The 20,310-nt window shown below is 39.9% G+C and overlaps 1 protein-coding gene across 1 annotated transcript; it reads left to right on the top strand.

The window, feature by feature from the left end:
• Positions 1-14,115: 14,115 nt before the first annotated feature.
• On the top strand, positions 14,116-16,881 carry LOC135351995 (arginine N(omega)-methyltransferase-like). Its single transcript, XM_064551090.1, has 2 exons — positions 14,116-14,716; positions 16,766-16,881. The coding sequence occupies exons 1-2, from the start codon at positions 14,116-14,118 to the stop codon at positions 16,879-16,881; spliced, it is 717 nt and encodes a 238-aa protein (XP_064407160.1).
• Positions 16,882-20,310: the final 3,429 nt, after the last annotated feature.

Genomic DNA, 20,310 nt, shown 5'->3' with positions numbered 1-20,310 from the left:
TGCAGTTGGCACAATGGATTGCTGAAGCAGTGGGTAAACCACTCAACTATGAAATGACCGACTTTCATACCAGTCGTCCAGGACATGATATGCGTTATGCACTGGATGGTAGTTTGTTAGCAAGTCTAGGGTGGGAACCAAAGATTAAACTAAGCGAACGTATAAAACAAGTGGTCCATTGGACCTTGGAAAACAACAGATGGTTGCGTAAATGATTAAACATTGTTTTGTAATGACAAGTGCAGTAAATTCAAAGTTTGGTGTATACAGCCCAGCGGCTAGACTACAACAAACATTAACCACAATAACCAGTATCAAAAGTTATATTCCAGATGCAAAGATCATAGTAATGGAGTGTACCGGAACACCACTAACGGATTCCCAGAGTGACCTGTTAGAAGAACGTTCAGACTTGCTGATTGATTACAGTGAGGACGCTGAAGTACAAGCGATATACAACAGTACTGATAACTGGGATATTGTAAAAAACAGTACTGAGATATTGTGTTTCGGTAAGACACTTCGCCTATGTTTGGAGGATGGCGACTTTGACGGTTGTGATAGGATTCACAAAATGTCAGGTCGCTATGTTCTAAACAGTCAGTTCTATCCAACAATACCACTGTACGAACAGCACACAGATAGAATCATCATTGGCGAAAAATACAAGAGTCAGTTTCCGCCAGGAGTAACTGGGATTGATTTGCAGTACATGGCTAGACTTTGGTCGTGGCCTGCTGACATCACAGAGCGTATCATCAAGGTATACGAGGACAGTTTGTACTACATGGCAGATAGAGTAAAGCAAGGTGGATACGCAGACATAGAACATGTGTTGTACAAGTTCTTGCCAGCTGACCTGGTCACCGAAATTCCCGTACTTGGTGTAGAAGGAAGTATAGCACCAAACGGTCAACCTATACAAAACTAAAATGCAAAACTGTACACCACTCACAAAGTGTCTTGCATGTGGTAGTGACAACTTAGAGTTAACACTGGACTTAGGTCTGCAACCACTGGCAAACAACTTCTTAAAGCAACCAGGACAAAACGAACTGTACCCACTAGCAGTTAATAGATGTACTGAATGTTATCATCTACAATTAACAGATGTAGTTGATCCAGAAATCATATACAAAGACTACGCATACGTAAGCGGCACTAGTCAAACCTATGTAGAATACATGCGTTGGTTTTGTGATTGGACTCAGGAGTATGTGGGCAAAGCCCGTGGTAATGTATTGGACATTGGATGCAATGACGGTACACAATTAAGCATGTACAGCGCAACAGGCTACAGAACATTTGGTGTGGACCCAGCAGAAAACTTATATGCAACCAACAGCAGTGTAGTAGACGATATGATTTGTGGTTTTTGGGACCAGCATGCAGTTGACCAGATCGGCAATAATAAATTTGATATTGTTGTAGCACAAAATGCATTTGCGCATAACCCTAACCCTGACGAATACTTAAAGTTGCTCAAGCCATTGATTAAAGACAAGGGTTATGTGTTTATACAGACAAGTCAGAGTGAAATGGTGCAAAATGGGGAGTTTGACACAATCTACCACGAACATGTTAACTTTTACAACATCAACTCGATGCAAAAGTTATGTGAACGTGCAGGTTTGTTTTTGTGTGATGTTGTAAAAACACCATGTCATGGGACCAGTTATGTGTTTGTGATTAGTGCTACCCAGTCCAGACCACAGCACATACACAACCTTAAACAACTTGAAAAAGAACTGTACACACCCGACATATACTCAGTGTGGGCCACTCGTGCTAAACAAATTGCTCAACAATATGATAAAGCAATTACTGATTTACAAGATCAAGGCTACACTGCTATTGGATATGGCGCGGCTGCAAAAGGTAATACTTTTTTAAACTATGTTGAAACAACACTGGATGCAATCATTGACGACAACAAACTTAAACAAAACACATACAGTCCAGGCAAAGACATTGGCGTAGTAAGCATGGACAGTCTATTAGAAAACATCTCAGACAATCACAAGGTTGTGTTTGTACCGCTTGCATGGAACTTCTTTGACGAGATCAAAGCAAAGATACTAACAAAGAGAAATAACCCAAACGATAAGTTTATTAGATATTTTCCTGAGGTGAGAGTTGTATAAGTTTCCACTGATTGAGCTGGTAGACAGATACACAATAGCACAGGTCAAACACCAGCGAACCAACGGTGCAAATCAAGAAGAACTGGATTTTTTATCAAGCACAATTCAAAGAATTTGACTTTGAGAAAATATCCGTTTGGTTAACAGCACTGGTGGATCTTCACAATTCCATTTGGGACTTGGAAGATGATTTTAAAAAATGCAAGTTGGACAATGTTGACCTAGAAGAAATAGGACGCAGGGCGTTGGAAATAAGAGACTTTAATAATCTAAGAATACAAATGAAAAATCATATGGCCAAGTTGCTGGATGATCCAGTGAGGGAAATAAAAAATGGCTAATTTTAATTTTGTGTACAATGCGCTAGACGTAGACATACATATACCAGTTGATGATTATATTCTAATAGAGTTCACATCACGTGATATCGACGATCCTGCTGATTTTATTTCAAGACTATCTGACAGTATTGGTAACGTACCTACTGCAACAGCTGACACATTGGTAATACTGAATGCTATGGCCTGGAACGTGGACGAAAATATCGGATGGATATCGCCATTAAACTCATTTGCTGAGTGTGTGCCCAACAAGATTATAGTGATCAACGGAAGATTGAACAATGTATCATATAATCTTCCGGAATTAAAGTTTGGTCTATACAGGATCAATCAGTTTTCTCAGTTTGCAAATCTTATCTACAACAAGCAGGTCGAAGTGTCTGGCAGAGACACAACACAGGATATATACTATCCCAAAGACAAGAAACTTTACTGGGCCAATACCAAAGATATTTACTGGCGAAGGTACATGTTAGCAGGACTGCACAACAACGATGTTATCAAAGATAGTCTTGTAAACTACAAGTGCATAGTATCTGACATACCAAGTAGTGACATGAGAACATCCAACCAATCTGTTAAACAACATGTAATTAGTGAATGTGATTCTGTACAGGATATTGTACCGTTGCCATCACTAGACAATACTATTGAAGTTGAACACACTGACTGTAAATTTCATCTGAGAACATTCGTTGGATTAACTGTTGAAACATTCTATGAGTCCCCGGGCATATTCTTTAGCGAGAAAGTCTTCAATAGCATTGCATATAAACAGATATTCTTTTATGTAGGAGCTCAAGGTGCTCTTGACTGGTTACGAACGCATCGAGGATACAATACATTTGATCATATTATTGATACCAGCTACGACAATATCCAAGACAACTGGGAAAGATTGATCGCGGCTCGTAAAAGCCTACTAGACTTTATCAATCAGCCTATAGAAAAGATTGCTGAAATATACAACGATTGCAAACCACTAATAGAACAAAATTTTGAAATTTTCAGAGATGAAGGTTTCTCTAACGACCTCTACTACACAATAGAACACCATTTAAACAATGAAAAAGCCACCTGAGTACCCCGAAACACGCATACTGGTAAGACGCAGAGCCGCACTAGGTGATGCGATTATGGCCACTGGTGTTGTACGTGAATTACGCAAACGTTTTCCACGTTCAACTATCGACATGGCCACAGAGTTCTTGGATGTGTTCAACAACAATCCACATATCAATCATTTGTATCATACCAATGCAATGCCGGACCCTAGCACCTATGACATGTATGTTGATTTGGATGATGCTTATGAACGTGCAAAAGACATGCACTATGTGGACTGTTATTTTTATCGTGCGTTCGGCACAGACATCAGTACAATAGAGGACATGTCGCCTGAACTGTTTTACAAACCACAACAGGACGACAATGCAGTAGAACATTTTCAGTTGGTTAATGAATTAGACAAGTACATCTGTATACACATCAGACAGTGGTATTGGGCAATGAAGAACATGGCATGGGATACATGGTATGCAGTATTTGAAAAGTTGTTTACTGAACGCACAGACTTTAAGATTGTGTGCGTTGGTAGTGAGCAGGACGGCATGGTAGATCATCCGTTGTTTGTGGATGCAAGGGGTAAACTAAATTTACAACAAACCAAACTGCTGATGGATGGTGCTGATTGTTTTGTGGGCATAGACAGTGGACCATATCACATAGCATCTGCAAGCAAAACCAGTATGGTAAGTTTGCATACACACTTGTTGCCGGAACGTGTAGCACCCAGGGACAAAGAAGTAACTGCAATCAAAAGTGAAATTGATTGTGTTGGATGCAATGAACTGCAACCAAAGCCAGTAAGACAAATCAACTGTGTACACGGACCAGAAGACTTCCGTTGTAGCCGTCTGTTTGATGCAGACAAAATAGCAAAAGCAATATTGGATTATCTATGAGCAAAGTATATAAACATTCAGGAACATTTGGTGATTTGATCTACAGCCTATTTGCTGTGGAGCGCATGGGCGGAGGCACTATTGCTATCGCACTCTACAACATAGAAAATTGTGTTAGTGAGTATGCGTATAAACCTGAGGAAGTAGATGAAGCACACCGAGGTCGTTTCACACTAGCAGATTATGAACTACTTGAACCATTGTTAAAGGCACAACCATACATTGACGATGTTGTAGTTTGGGACGGCAAGCATGATGTGGACTTGGACAAGTTCAGGGGAGTACTGTTCAGAGGATTTGAAGGTAACTATGTTCAAGCCATGTGCATTACACACAAACTTGACTTTGTGATGTCGGATTATGATCATACATGGTTAACAGCCGCATCCAACAAAGTAGCACCTGTTGTGGTTAATCGTACCATGCGCTATAGAGATTTACAACGTGGTGATGCTATGTGGCAAAAAATGTACCATGATGGTAAGATGGGAGAGACTGGAATCTTCTTGGGTACCCAAGGTGAACACGAAGATTTTGTTAACACGGTTGGACCTATACAGCATTACAAAGTTAAAGACATGCTAGAGATGGCCGCAGTAATTGAAGGTGCCGATTTGTTTGTAGGCAATCAAAGTGTAGCCTAACAGTTTAGCAATGGGACTAGGTAAGACAAGTGTATTAGAAACTATGAAAATTAAACCACTACAAAATAACGAATGTTATTTTCCACGAAACAACATAACATATTTTTAAACATGAAAATACTATTAATTGGAGATCGAGCAACAGACCGTTACCACTTCGGCACAGTAAAACGCATGAGTCCAGAAGCACCAGTGCCTGTAATAAGTGGAGTGTTCAAAACAAAAGAACTGCCTGGCATGGCAGCCAACGTGGCAGAGAACTTAAAAGCACTTGGGTGTACAGTGGATACACGGTATGGTAACAAGATCTGTATCAAAACTAGATATATTGACGTTCGTAGTAATCAACACCTGTTGCGTATAGATGAAGATCATGCCAGCGATCCGCTTACACTAGCAGGTATAAACTACAACGACTATGATGCAGTTGTGATCAGTGACTACAACAAAGGTAGCATCAGTTATGAAACAGTCGAAACTATTAGACGTGAGTACAACGGTCCGGTATTTGTAGACAGTAAGAAAACAGATCTAAAACGGTTTGAAGGATGTTTTGTAAAAGTCAACAGTTTGGAAAATGAACGTGCAGTCAGCAAGCCCGACAACTATTATATTGTAACCCGTGGTAGCTTGGGTGCTAAGTGTGGTATAATTGAAGTGCCCAGCCCGCAAGTAGAGGCGCATGATGCTTGCGGAGCAGGTGATACATTCTTAGCGGCTTTTGCTTATAACTACACACAGGACAAAGACATACGAAAAGCAATTGGATTTGCCAACAAAGCCGCAAGTATCACCATCCTGCACACAGGAGTATATGCACCCAAGTTGGAAGAAATTGAACGACACTACGGTAGGTTAGTCAATGACTAGACTAGAAGGCTTTGTAGAGAAAGGCGTAGGAATTAATAGTCGAGGTATTTTTGTGTGAAACTATTTGTCGATTTTTTAGGCGGGACACACGGAAACTATTTGACGTTTCTACTTAATAAATTAATACTGGGAGATTTATACCCAGGAGACGATCCTTTTACTAATATTGGAACTAGCCATAACCATTTACGGTCTATAGAATTATCGGTGTTTGGTTGGCATTGGAGTCAACCAGATTTTGACCCGACACATGTGTTTTACAAAGAAGACCAATTAAATTATTATTCTGCATCTGCTCTTTTTCCTAAATTCTTAGGAGACAACGTAATTAGAATAAGTGTTACTGAAAGAGATATTCCGGCAGTGTACCAATTACATATGCATAGAGTGTCAGACAAGAATATTGACCCTAAAAAACTAACTACTGACATGTTTAGTATGTTCTCGAAAACGTTACCTGGTCATCCTTCTCTTAGAGATCATTGCATATCCGAATTAAAAATCTTTAATCTAATGAACGAAACAGTTACTCTTGATTTATACAATATCATCAGAGACGAGTCAGAAGAAAGACAAGAAGAATGGCCCGCAATAACTCAACCTTCTGATTTCCACGACCTGTCAGATGAAATCCAGCAAGAATATATAAGTAGATTCGGACAACCATTTTTTGGAGTGAGTGAAGAGTATCCCAATTGTTCAAAGAATATTATCAGGCACTACTACAAAAATCAGTTTCGTAATCTAAACCACGACACTTTGGGATTCGGTGCAGATTTTGACCCATATTCTAAACCACTGAGAAATAAGAACGTATACTATTTGCCTTATAGTTATTTTTATAAAAAAGACAAATTTTTAGAAGAAATTGTAAAAATTAAAGATTTTTTTAAATTAGAGTTTACCAATTTTGATCTAGCAGGACTGCACGATAAATTTCTAGAACGGCAACCATACAAAGATACTGCAGAAAAGATAGACAACATCATACAGCATATAATTAATAAACAACCTTTAGATTTTTTAGAATTAACAGTTATAGAAGAAGCATTTATCAATAGTAAAATTGAGCAGATATACCATATGGAATTGCCAATTGGCCCTGTGGAATTTCCTAAATCAGTTTTTGAATTATTAGAACGATATAAGGTAGGTTAGTTAATGACTAGATTAGAAGGCTTTGTAGAGAAAGGTTGGGGACATGAACTCATATGGGCCACCAACGACAAGTACTGTGGTAAACTAATGAAGTTTAATCAAGGAGCAAGGTTCAGCATGCACTTTCATAGCGAAAAAGACGAAACATGGTATGTGTGGGACGGTGAGTATACTGTAAAGTACATTGACACCAAAGATGCGTCAGAGAAAGAAATAAAACTAAAGCCTGGCGACACTTGGCGCAACATGCCTTTGCTTCCGCATCAAATCATCTGTGATGTAGCAGGTACCATAATAGAAGTCAGCACACCTGATTCAGTAGAGGATAATTACAGGGTTCGCCCTGGCGACAGTCAAAAGTAATGTCTGCTAAGTTGTTGATTTTAAACAACTAATTATTTTGGTTGACTATTTGTCCAAAATAGCCTAAAATAGCACTTGTAGTACAGTTATTAATACAAAAACAAGGAGCTATAAATGGACGATACTACTAACAACAAAAGCGCAGGACAGTTTGCTTGGGCGGCACGTATGAACGCAATTAGCACTAGCAATATGCACAAGCAAAACTATTCGGATGCGCAAAAACTTAGAGCAGAGCAGATACGTCTTGCGCTCGAGTTAGTTTACTATCACAAGAAAGTCCACAACACATTTCGTAAAACTAAAATAGCAATCAAAGTAGAAAACCCACGAGTAGCGGATAGAAAGACTCTTGCACAACTAGAAGCAGATTGGAAAGCGGAGGGTATTACTAGTAAAAATACGCCTCAAGGCATCATATACAGCATTAAAAAGCAAAAGTAATGTCCGCTAAGTAGTTGATTTTAAACAACTAATTATTTTGGTTGACATTAGGTCCAAAATCGTCTAAAATACTACGTATATTAACTAATAAGGAGCTACAGATGGCTGATAACGCATTTGAACTTATGGTAGAACAGGACGTTGATACAGTACTTGATACAGTAGTTAAAGATAGTTTCTACTGGAGAGAGTGGTATAACGGTACGTTGTTCATTAATGGCTTGAGCCGAGAGATAATGGACAAGGTGTTAGATAAACTTCAATATGTATTCGGTAATGTGCAAATGCACAGATGCGGCATCACTGACGAATACGCATTTGATTTTTGCGAATAATAGGGAGATTATAATGGAACAACAATTAGAAATCTACAAGCAGAAAATGATCCAAGACTACAACAGCCGTTGTGATAACGTGGACATGCAGAAAGAGTTTGCTGACAGCATCGAGATCCGTGAAGGCAAGAAGTACTACAAAGTTACACAACGCAACAGTGTTCACAGTTTTATTGTTAAGCAGGACGATACAAAGTTTTCAAAAGGTGACATACTCAAAGCCGCAAGTTGGGCCGCACCAGCAACCAACTTTGCACGTGGTAACATATTAGAAGATTTTGAAATTAGATGGACAGGAGCGTTATAATGAGTTGTCATGCAAACGAAGAGTATTACGAACAAAGATACCAGGACCTAATCGAGGAGTATGAGTCTGAAGGGTATACTTGGGAAGATGCTGAGAGACTTGCATATTGCAAAATTAAAACCGAAGAAGTCCAGGAGGTATATTAACAATGAGATTTTTATGGGATATAACAATAGGCTTGATATTTAGGATACTGTTTTCACCATCGCCAACTCGTTATGTCGAAAGAGATGATAACGCAGGTGATCATTGGGCTGTAAAGAAAGAAGGTAGATTCGGACCTGAGGAAAATGACCCTAGGAACTACGGATAATGAGAGGTTGACAACTGCGCCAAAAGAGCGTAAAATGAACATATAATAACAAAACAAGTAATATATTTTATAATTTTTCAAAGGAGCCTTATATGTCTACAGCATATATCAAGATCAAGTCTGGTTCATATCGCAATATGGACATCAGTGGTAAGACTTTTCAATTGGTAAAACAATTTCAATCCAGTGATGACGGTGGCTTTGTTACAGTACAAAACGGTAACCAGTTTCCTGCCTATCCAGAAAAACTTCGCATCAAATTGAATGGCGTTGCTGACTACGAGTTCACAACTGAGTCAGATCAAGCAGTACAGCAGTTGGTAACACAAGCTGAAGCAGATCCAAATGCTGGTGTTAGCGACGAAGAACGCATTGAACAGATTGCTCAGCGTTTTCAAATACTTGAGGACATGACCAAAGCCGCAACCCAAAACGAGATCACTGCAATGATCGTAAGTGGCCCTCCAGGGGTTGGTAAGAGTTATGGTGTTGAGCAGGAGATTGAAAAGGCCACACTGTTTGATCAAATCGCAGGACGTAGGTTACGAGCAGAAGTTGTAAAAGGTTCTGCTACGCCAATTGGCCTGTACCAAACACTTTACAAGTATTCAGACCGTAATTGTTTGGTTGTGTTTGATGACTGTGATGCAATCTTAATGGATGACGTTGCACTTAACCTACTAAAAGGTGCACTGGACTCAGGCAAGAAACGCAAGATCAGTTGGTTGGCAGAATCCAGAGTGTTGCGTAGCGAAGACATACCCGATTCGTTCTACTTCAAAGGCAGTGTGATTTTTATCACCAACTTGAAGTTTGACAAGGTACGCTCACAGAAACTACGTGATCACTTGGATGCATTGCAGTCACGATGTCACTACTTGGATCTTACACTGGACAGCATGCGTGACAAGATATTGCGTATCAAACAGATTGCTAAGAGTGGTGCGTTGTTCCAGGACCTGGATATCGAACAGAGTGGGCAGGACGATATCATTGAGTTCATGGATACCAACAAGAGCAGATTACGTGAAATGAGTCTGCGTATGGCAATTAAAATTGCTCAGTTGTACAAGAGCTTCCCAGGTAACTGGCGAGCAATGACTGAGTCAACTTGTATGAAGTCAGCATAATATGGTACAGGTCCCAGTTTGGAATTGGCATGAGGTAGCCGTGGATAACCTTGCAGAAATGCAAAAGGAACTATGGAACATTGTGCCACAAGTTATCCCAAACTGGGAAACTGACCCAGGGCAGTTTATACACGTAGACGTAGAACAGATAAAGAAATTGTCGCCAAGATATACTCAACTTATAAATATTTTGGGATTAGAAGAAAGATGGCACACCAGTGCCTTAATAACAACAAATAAAGACACAACATTACAGATTCACACAGATGTTTATGATCCAAGCGAAAGATGTTTTGCTTTTAACGTACCAATCGTAAACTGCGAAGATTCATATACAGTTTGGTACAGTGCAGAAGAACCAATTATCAACACAGTTAATCCAGAAGACGGCAAAGACAAGGTTTTATTTTATAACGAATCAACAGCAGTAGAAATAGATAGAATGCCAGCAACAACCTGTGCCTTTGTAAACAACCATACACCGCACAAGCCAGTGACAGAACATAGCAAGTTTAGAGCAATTCTAAGTAGCAGGTTTAACCCAGAGTTGTTTGATTATAACTTTGGGTTGTAACAACCGACATTTTTGTTAGCTCCTTTTATGTCGGTTCCTTTGGGCCTATCGGATGTAATAATCCGGTAGGCTTCTTTTTGACTTTATAATACTCACTAGTGTATACTTATCCTAAGATGCGAAAATTCCCACATGTAGAAGATTACTTAGAAATTATCAACGGTGATAAAGATCCTGCAACCAATCAGTACTATGGTATATTTGGTAGGATCGATCCTGTTATCAGTTTGGCTAGATATGATGTTAGAGTAATCAACAGCATGGCAACTGGTGTGCGTAGCGGAATTGCACTCACAGACAGACAAGCAGAATTGGCATGCAAACTAATACTAAAGTATCAGCGGCAACTTGCTAACCTAGGCATAGACGTTGGTCCTGTTGAATCACCGCAGTATAGAATGCAACTACGTTCTATAGATCGCAGGAGACTGATGTGGATAGAACAGGACCACATAGTATTGCAGTTTAGTTTTGAACCAAAGATAGTAGATTTGGTTAGGGACTTGTGTAAAGAAAGCAAAGGCAGTTGGAGATTTGAAAACGATAACAAAAAGCAATGGCATATTGCACTAACTGAACCAAACTTTATTACTGTGTTACAGTTGGCAAGAGAAAATAACTTTGAAATAGATGCCAGGACCTTGGAGATTGAACAAAAAATACAGCAAGTGCAACCATATGGTATTGAGTTAGACATGGTAGATGAAAAACTTAGCCTTGTGAATGCACCCGACTCGTTGTTGGAGTTTGTACAGGAAAAGGCAGGGGATATAACAATTGACAATTTAATAAAAATTGTTGACCTTGCTGCCATATGTTATTTTGCCATAAGTCCAACAGTTGAAGATTTGTTTATCAGCAGGTACAAATCTACTAGACTTTATAATTTGCTAAGGCACAATCACACAAGGTATAATCCAGACATAGAAAAAGAAGTATTGGACCAGTTGTTTGTGTATGCTGAAGTAAGCAATAGGTTTCCTATCTATGTGTACGAACCAGACCTCAGCAATAGACTACGAGACAAGTTTGTGTTAGGTTATTTTAATGAAGAGGATGTACTGTTCGCACCACGCGATAATGAACCTATCGACACAACAGGCAAAAAGGTTGTTTACTTTACCAAATACCGCTCACACTGGCCACAGGATATTCCACTGTTGGTGACCAGTGCTGGCATGATGCATGGTGCAGAAAAAACTTTATTGCTACAACGTGCTGAAAAGGTTGTGTTCTTTGCCGCAGAAGTGTACAATACATACAAAGGAAAATAGATTGCAAGCCAAGTTAATAATCAAAGATGAAGTTAATGTAAAGATCGAAGGACTAGAATTGGGCACCCGAACAGCATTGGTGCGCAAGTTTAAGTTTGATGTTCCTGGCGCACGTTATCAACCAGCAGTTAGATTAGGACGTTGGGATGGTAAAGTGCCATTCTTTAATCTTGGCGGGACCACATACATTAATCTATTGCCAGAGATACTTCCATATCTTGATGAACAAGGATATGATATTGAAGTGGAAGACCTCAGGGACTACAGGACCAAGTTTGACTTTACAGAAGTAAATGAACAGAGTTATTCGCATAAGGCGTGGCCCAAGAATCATCCTAAAGTGGGTGAGCCTATTGAACTAAGGGACTATCAAGTTGAGTTGGTAAACAACTTCTTGAAGAATCCGCAGTGTGTGCAAGAAGTAGCAACAGGCGCAGGTAAAACCATAATGACAGCGGCACTTGCTGACAAGGTTAGTGAGTACGGTCGTACTATTGTTATTGTGCCTAACAAGAGTTTGGTCACGCAAACCGAAGAAGACTTTGATAACTTGGACTTGGATGTTGGTGTTTATTTTGGTGATAGAAAAGAGTTTGGTCGTGTGCATACCATATGTACTTGGCAAAGTCTCAACAACATGCTGAAACAAACCAGGAACGCAGAAGCAGACATTACCATTGGTGAGTTCTTGGAAGGTGTAGTGGGTGTTATTGTTGATGAGGTACACGGTGCTAAAGCAGACGCACTTAAAACATTACTGAGTGGACCAATGAGTCGTATCCCTATACGTTGGGGACTAACAGGCACCATACCCAAAGAACAGTTTGAGTACATGAGCATATTCTGCAACTTAGGTTCAGTAGTAGGGCAACTAAGCGCACGTGAACTACAGGAAGCAGGACACTTGGCCATGTGCCATGTTAATGTTGTACAACTTGTGGATCATACAGAGTATACAAACTATCAAAGCGAACTAAAGTATTTGCTGGAGAATCAAGAACGTTTAGACTACATCAGTGGACTGATAAGTACTATTAATGAGTCAGGCAACACACTTATTCTAGTAGACAGAATATCCGCAGGTAAAGAACTAGCCGGAAGACTACCAGACAGTGTATTTGTATCAGGATCAACTAAAGCCGGAGAAAGAAAAGAACACTATGATGAAGTGGCAGAAGCAGAAGGCAAGATCATTATCGCCACTTACGGTGTTGCTAGTGTTGGTATTAACATTCCCCGTATTTTTAATCTTGTTCTCATTGAACCTGGTAAGAGTTTTGTACGTGTTATTCAAAGCATTGGTCGGGGCATTCGTAAAGCCCAAGACAAAGACTTCGTGCAGATCTGGGATATAACCAGTACCTGCAAGTTCGCAAAAAGACACTTAACCAAACGTAAAGCATTCTATCGAGATGCAAACTATCCGTTTGCTGTGGAGAAAACAAAGTGGCAATAAGAAAAAAACTAATGATCACAGGGTGCAGTTTCAGTGCGCCCAGTACAGACCCTGCACTAGTAGGAACCAGTTGGGGCGAAAAACTAGCGGCTAAATTGGATTGGGACTTGGTACACTTGGCACGTCAGGGCATGAGCAATGGCGGCATACGTGTAATGATAGATGAGATACTACGCCAAAAGCCAGACTTTGCTATAGTAGCACCCACATTTCATGACAGGATGGAAATACCAGGAGGGGCCGCACCTTATGTAGCACCCAAGAACGAAAACAAAGGTTGGAACAGTGACCTACAGCAACACCTGCAAACAGATCACGGCACTGGCTATGACCCCAAGGTAGGAGTTAACAATATTAACTGGGGCAACAACAACTACAGGATGATTTCAGAAACTATTTTCAGTTTAGCAGAAAACTATGATCATCATTACCGTAGTCAAAAGTTGGACAAGAATACAGCAACAGCAGTAAAGCAGTACATCAATTACATGTACGACAACAATTGGAAATTACAACAGGATAGATACATTATCAGTGATGGTATATTTAGATTACACCATGCGAACATTCCTTTCTTGCTAGTGGCTTGCAACATATACGACAGTACAACTGTGCGTGATGAATTTCCTTGGAGTATACCCGATCGTTGTTTAACTTTGGACTTTGAGGATACACCAGCATATGCTACAAATGAGTATCCGTTTTCAGGCGAAGACCCAGGTTACCACGGTGGGGAACAAAGCCAAGAGTACCTAGCTGATAGATATGTGAACATTATAAGAGACAGGTTTAAAATAAATGACTGACAATACCATAACACAATCACCCGACGACTTTGATTGGTTTAAAAACAACGGCATCTACATGCCAATGATCAACGACACTGGGCGTAACATTGCATACAAAGCCGCAATAGAACGTGTAGCACCAGGCAGCGTCATGTGTGACATAGGCACAGGTACCGGACTGTTGAGTATCCTGGCCGCCAAGGCTGGAGCAAAGAAGGTATACAGTATTGAAATGGATCCAGGTCGTGCAAAATTTGCCAGGGACATGATAGACCAACTTGGTATTACAAACATACAGGTAATCAACAAGAACTTTTTAAGGTGTGACAGAGGAGATATTCCAGACGATATAGATTATTTTATTTCTGAGACTATCGGTAATCCTATCTTCAACGAGAATATTGTTGATTTATCCAAGCATGCTAAACAGTGGGGTGGAACTTTTATTCCAGGAAAGATTGAAGTTACTGCTGAGGTATACAGAAATCATCCTATACTACCGTTGGTTTATGCTGAGTCAGAAGCCTTTGAATTTCAACCTGACATTGAGATTGACGACGCATACGAAAAAACAATTAACGACACATTTCAGCAGAAGCACCCTGCAGACAGTACACTGTACAGATTTAACATGATAAACAATCTGTTTCAACAGTTAAAATGGTTTGAAGAGGACAAAATAGATTTAAAATTTAATTATGAATATAAACACCAACCTTTTGTTGTTGATTTAAATGACCCTGACATAGATGTAAATGAAATTAAGTTTGAAATAACCCACAACGAAAAAGTAAGTGACTTGCCTCACTATTGCATGCACAATGATTTTGCTATTGTGCTAAAATGGCGAGCACAGATGATTGACGATATCTACATGCGTGTCGAAGATACTATATGGGGAAGTCCTGCAAAAACGATCCTGGACCGCACAAGAGACAAAACAAAAAACCTTGCTATATGGTACGACTATAGCATACAGAACTGGAGATTGACCTACTAATGAGAATATTAACACTAGATAACGTAGCATACGAGATTAATGAAATACCAGAAGAAATTGATGACATGCGTTTTGCTGTGTTGGATAATAGTGATCCCCGTAACCCTGATTATTTCTACATACCACTGATCTTCCTGGAATCATTCAACAGTCCAGCACTGGTATTACGCATTGGCGAAAGTGTAATAAAAATGCCTGTGGATTGGCAAGTGCTAATCGGAGAACCAGATGTAGGAGACCTTGAAGTTGTTCCGTTGACTAGTATTAACGATAGAGGATTCAGTACATTCTTGTTCAATCCACTAACAGATTATAGACCAGAATTTGAGTCTATAGAGGTTATGGACATATATCAAGATGTTAAATGGTATTTTCCTAAATTACGTCCGGGTCAAATGTTGGCTATACCGCTGGAAACAAATGTACAAAAACCAAGGTGTGCATATTTTGTAAAAGATATTTCAAGACAGAGTGAAATCGTTGACTATTCCAAGTGCTGGTAGAGCATTACTACTAGTAGCACACCCAGATGATTGTATTATATTTGGGTATCCGTTCCTGCATAATCATACTGGATTCGAATGGGACATAATGTACCTAACCTATTTTGACAAGGATGATAGGGCTCGCGAAGTAAGATCGTTTTGGCGCAAGCGCAATATTGATACTTATTTCCTTGGCAACCGCGATGACTACAGTTATGTGGAGCGTGGCGAGTTGGGATTTGACGGCCAAGAAGCAAGAGAAAAAATACAATACCTGACACAAGGATACAAGTTGATACTCACACATAACGAGGATGGTGACTACGGACACCTACATCACAAGTTTGTGCATGATTGTGTTAAAGATATAGATATACCGCAAGTTTATTTTGCTAGTACGTTCAATACCAACTACGAATGTGCTTCGCCTGACTATGGGCTAGAAGATTTACCACTGCATCGCGAAGTTATCAAGGGCTTCCGGGATAGGCTAACTGGTAGATACATAGTTACAGAACCTGCAAGGAAATACACAGATGGATCCAAAAGATCAAATTGAATGGGAAGCCACAGAAACAGGAACCAAATACATTTACGAAAATGACACATATGGTAACATATGGGGTAGACCACTTGGACAAGCAAACAGCAAAAGGGTATTAATAGGAACATACCCAGTGGACAATTGGATACAAGAGTCGCACTACTGGCACAAAATAGTTGAAGCCGCAAAGGACAATCCCGCCTTGCAAGAAGCACTAGAACGTGCTAAAGTACTGTATGAACTTAGTAAGAAAGATGACAACGGACCCGTAATGCATCACCCAGTATGAACAAACTAGACATATTTTATGAAATGAAACAGTTTGATCTCAAGAATAGATCATTCTATAGTGAACTTACAGACGAAGAACGCAAAAAGTTCAGCAACTTCCTCATGATCCGCTGGGGTAGTGCAGTAGGTGGCAGTGCCGAATTACAGAGTTATTACTTGATGAGTTGTAATAAAAGACTAAACAAGAATTGGTTCGACCTAAGCAAGTATCCAGAACTGCAATGGTTGTTGGCAACAACTGTGAGTCCAGGCATGGGCACACATAGGCATGAATGGATCAAACAAAAGAAACGTGAAAGCAATAACAAAGTGGTTAAGTTCTTGCGCAACTTCTATCCAGACTACACAGATGAAGACTTAGAAACACTGGCAGAAATTAGCGACAAGAAAGAACTTAAAGAACTAGCTAAGTCAAACGGTTGGGAAGATAAAAAGATCCGAGACGCACTCAAATGATTACTGAATTGGTTATCAATGGTTGCAGTTACATGCAGACTTACTTCGAAGGCAACGGCCATGCTGACTTGGCACAAGCTCTACAGATACCGAGCAGTAATAGTTTAAGCATCACGGGTAGCGCCAACAGTAGAATTATAAGAACAACACTGAAACACAGCTACGAAACGAACAAAAAAACTTTGTATGTGTTGGGTATGACATTTGTTAGCAGAGAAGAACTTCCTATTTGTCATCATGACCCAGCAGAACATACAGAGAAAGAAGTTTGGGAAGGTGCATGGTCAAATCCACAAAATCAACAGTTTGGCAAGAATAGATGGGTAGCAGACTGGAACGAATGGGAAACCAAGCAGTGGGTATTGTTTCGAGAACGATACGAAAAACATTCGCTAGTTGATAGAACAGAAAATTTAATGTATCAAATGTTGTCATTAATTGATAGTTTGACACACCGAGGACATAGTTGTATAATATTTCAACAAGCAGACCATTGGTGGGGAGGTGTGTTACCTGAAGAGGTCAACAGGGTACGTCTACTAGAAGGACATAAAAATATCATAGGTGATTTTAAGTGGTGTGCAGTTAGAGAACAACATCGAGCAGGTGTACCATACATATCCGACGAAGAACATGTTGAACCAGAACTACGACATCGCTTGCCAGGCGCACATGGGTGGTTGAACAATTATTTGGAAACATATATAAGAAAACATGAGTTACACCTGTAAGTATTGCGACAAAAGTTATCGCAAGGAATCAACACTTGCGGCTCATCTTTGCGAGCCCAAGCGACGTTGGCAGGAAGAAAAAGAAACAGGTGTGCAGTTTGGACTTAGAGCTTACTTACAGTTCTTTGAAACAACACAGGGCAGTGCCAAAAACAAAAGTTTTGCAGACTTTGTAACCAGTCCATACTACAAGGCATTTGTAAAATTTGGCAGGCACTGTGTCAACATCAAATGCCTCAACATACAAAACTACACAACCTGGTTATTGAAAAACAACAAGAAACTGGACTACTGGACAAAAGATGTTTTTTATGATGAGTGGATGCGTGAATATTTAAAAAAGGAGGCAGTACAAGATGCTCTTGAACGTGCTCTTAAAACCATGGAAGATTATGCAAGCAACGGTTCGGGACTTGCGGGATTCCAAGACTATTTTCGGTATGGTAATGCTAATAGGATTTGTCATCATATCAGTACCGGGCGCATTAGTCCTTGGATTGTGTTTAATTGTGTTTCCGGCGTGGATTGGTTATCTAGTCTTGCAGATGATCAAATTGCTATTATACTCCCCTGGATCGACCCTGACTACTGGAATAGAAAATTTACTGACTACATGGGTGATGTAGAGTGGTGCAAGCACCTGTTACAGGAAGCAGGATTATGAAGTTTACCAGTGATATTGATATTGATGTAGGAGATAGAGACACAGTGCTTGAACTGTTCCCGCACACTCCGGCAGTGATATTGCGCAACGGCGAATATGTAAAACACAACACAGGTGTTTACGTGACAGATACACCCGAGGACCCGTTTACAGGATACGCCAGTATAGATCACAAGGTAGCAGAGGATCGTGGGTACATGAAGATAGACATGCTGAATCTTGGTCTATACACTGAAGTACGCAACGAACAACACCTGGATCAATTACTAGCACAAGAACCAGCCTGGGAATGTTTATATGACAAAGACTTCTGCAGTAAACTGATACACATAGGCAATCATTACGACACGTTGATAAAAATGCCAGAAGCAGTAAACACAATAGAAAAGTTAGCAATGTTTTTGGCAGTTATACGTCCTGCAAAACGTCACCTAATAGGCAAGCCGTGGGCTGAAGTTGAAAAGACTGTGTGGGAGAAACCTACAGATGATAGTTACTATTTCAAGAAAGCACATGCGATCAGTTATTCGCATTTGGTAGTAGTAAATGTTAACTTAATTTCCGCACAAGAGTAATACTTCTACGCTTTGTACGTTTGGACGCTATTGATTTAAGGCTAATGTGTGGACCAAATTTGATGTCCACATCCTTACTGTTCATGGTTTTTACTATCATCTTGAACGGAGCCCACTCTGTTTTTAAGAATACATTAATTGGTATTAGTCTGTTGCTTTCCCACCACCAGGTATCAGCTAATGCAAGGAAGTGTTGTTTTTCTTCTAAATTGTTCAGCGCACCATAATCGTACATTGTGGTTAATATATCGTCTACATTCTGAATCACACCAATATACTCGTTACCTCCGTATATTAAGTAGGTAAGGAAAGGGTACTCGGTGAGTAGTTTCTCGTAGTCTATGTCAACCATATAAGTTCAATAAATACATTAATGTATGAAATCCAAAGTTATTTATATGATAATATTATTCGGGTCCAAATTCTGGATCAGGGAACCTTTTTGCCACCAAGGAAACGAGTTGTGTTTAGTAAACCAATAAAAGTATATCAAGGAATTGATAATCCACTACAGATCGTTGTTAGGAATCAACAACAAAAAGCCGTTAATTTAACAGGCAACACCATGCAATTGGATATCCAAGATCCATTCGAAAAAGGTGCTGTTGAAAGTTTGGCTGTGACTATTGACAATGCTGAAACTGGCTTATGCAGTGTAACTATTCCCAAAGCAACCACAGTGGCACTGAAGCAGAGAATGTATCTGCTTACACTTAAACTAACCAACACAACAACCAACATTGACAGACCTCTGTATGTAGATGATAACTTTGGTGCACAATTAAAGATTGAAGTATTGCCGGGATGGTACGAAAGTGATCCACTTAACTTTGCCGCTAATGCTGTAATAGATTCAGGACAAATATAATGACAACCAGCAACGTAACATTAACTACACACTTATTGGCCAAGCGAGGCAATACCTCAGTGAGCTCAACTTATACAGGCCTAGTAGGCGAGCTTGTTGTTGACACAGATCTAAACACAGTACGAGTACAAGACGGAGTCACAGCAGGTGGACACTTGCTGGCTAATCTAGCACAAATTGATAGTAATGTAAATATCAGTTCAACTAATGCTAATGTTGCAGCCGCTAATCTTGAGATTGCTAGTTTACAAGCAAACACAACCGCATCCAACGTAGAAATTGATGCACTCAGAGCAAATATCACAGCGGCCAACGCATCAATTGCGCTGTTCGCGGCCAATGCAGGATTTGCTACACAAACAGCATTCAACACACTTGATGCCAACGTTGGTGTTGCTACTACAAATATTGCAACATTAACTTCTAATGCCGCTACACAGGCAACTAGTATCGACACATTAGATGCCAACTTGGGTGTTGCTACTACAAACATTACAACACTAGATGCTAATTTAGGTACCGCAACAACAAACATAACAACGCTAACCAGCAATGCCGCAACTCAGGCAACTAGCATTGATACATTAACTG

Source organism: Halichondria panicea, unplaced genomic scaffold (assembly GCF_963675165.1).
Source record: "Halichondria panicea unplaced genomic scaffold, odHalPani1.1 SCAFFOLD_65, whole genome shotgun sequence".
Lineage (NCBI taxonomy): Eukaryota > Metazoa > Porifera > Demospongiae > Suberitida > Halichondriidae > Halichondria > Halichondria panicea.
The sequence above is the reverse complement of the archived record's forward strand: the minus strand, read 5'-3'. Positions and strand labels throughout refer to the sequence as shown.

Coding starts and splice junctions, on each gene's coding strand:
- LOC135351995 (XM_064551090.1), top strand. CDS start 14,116: ATGACTGACAATACCATAACACAATCACCCGACGACTTTGATTGGTTT. Junction 14,717..16,765: donor GCAGAAGCACCCTGCAGACA/GTACACTGTACA, acceptor ACTTCTATCCAG/ACTACACAGATGAAGACTTA.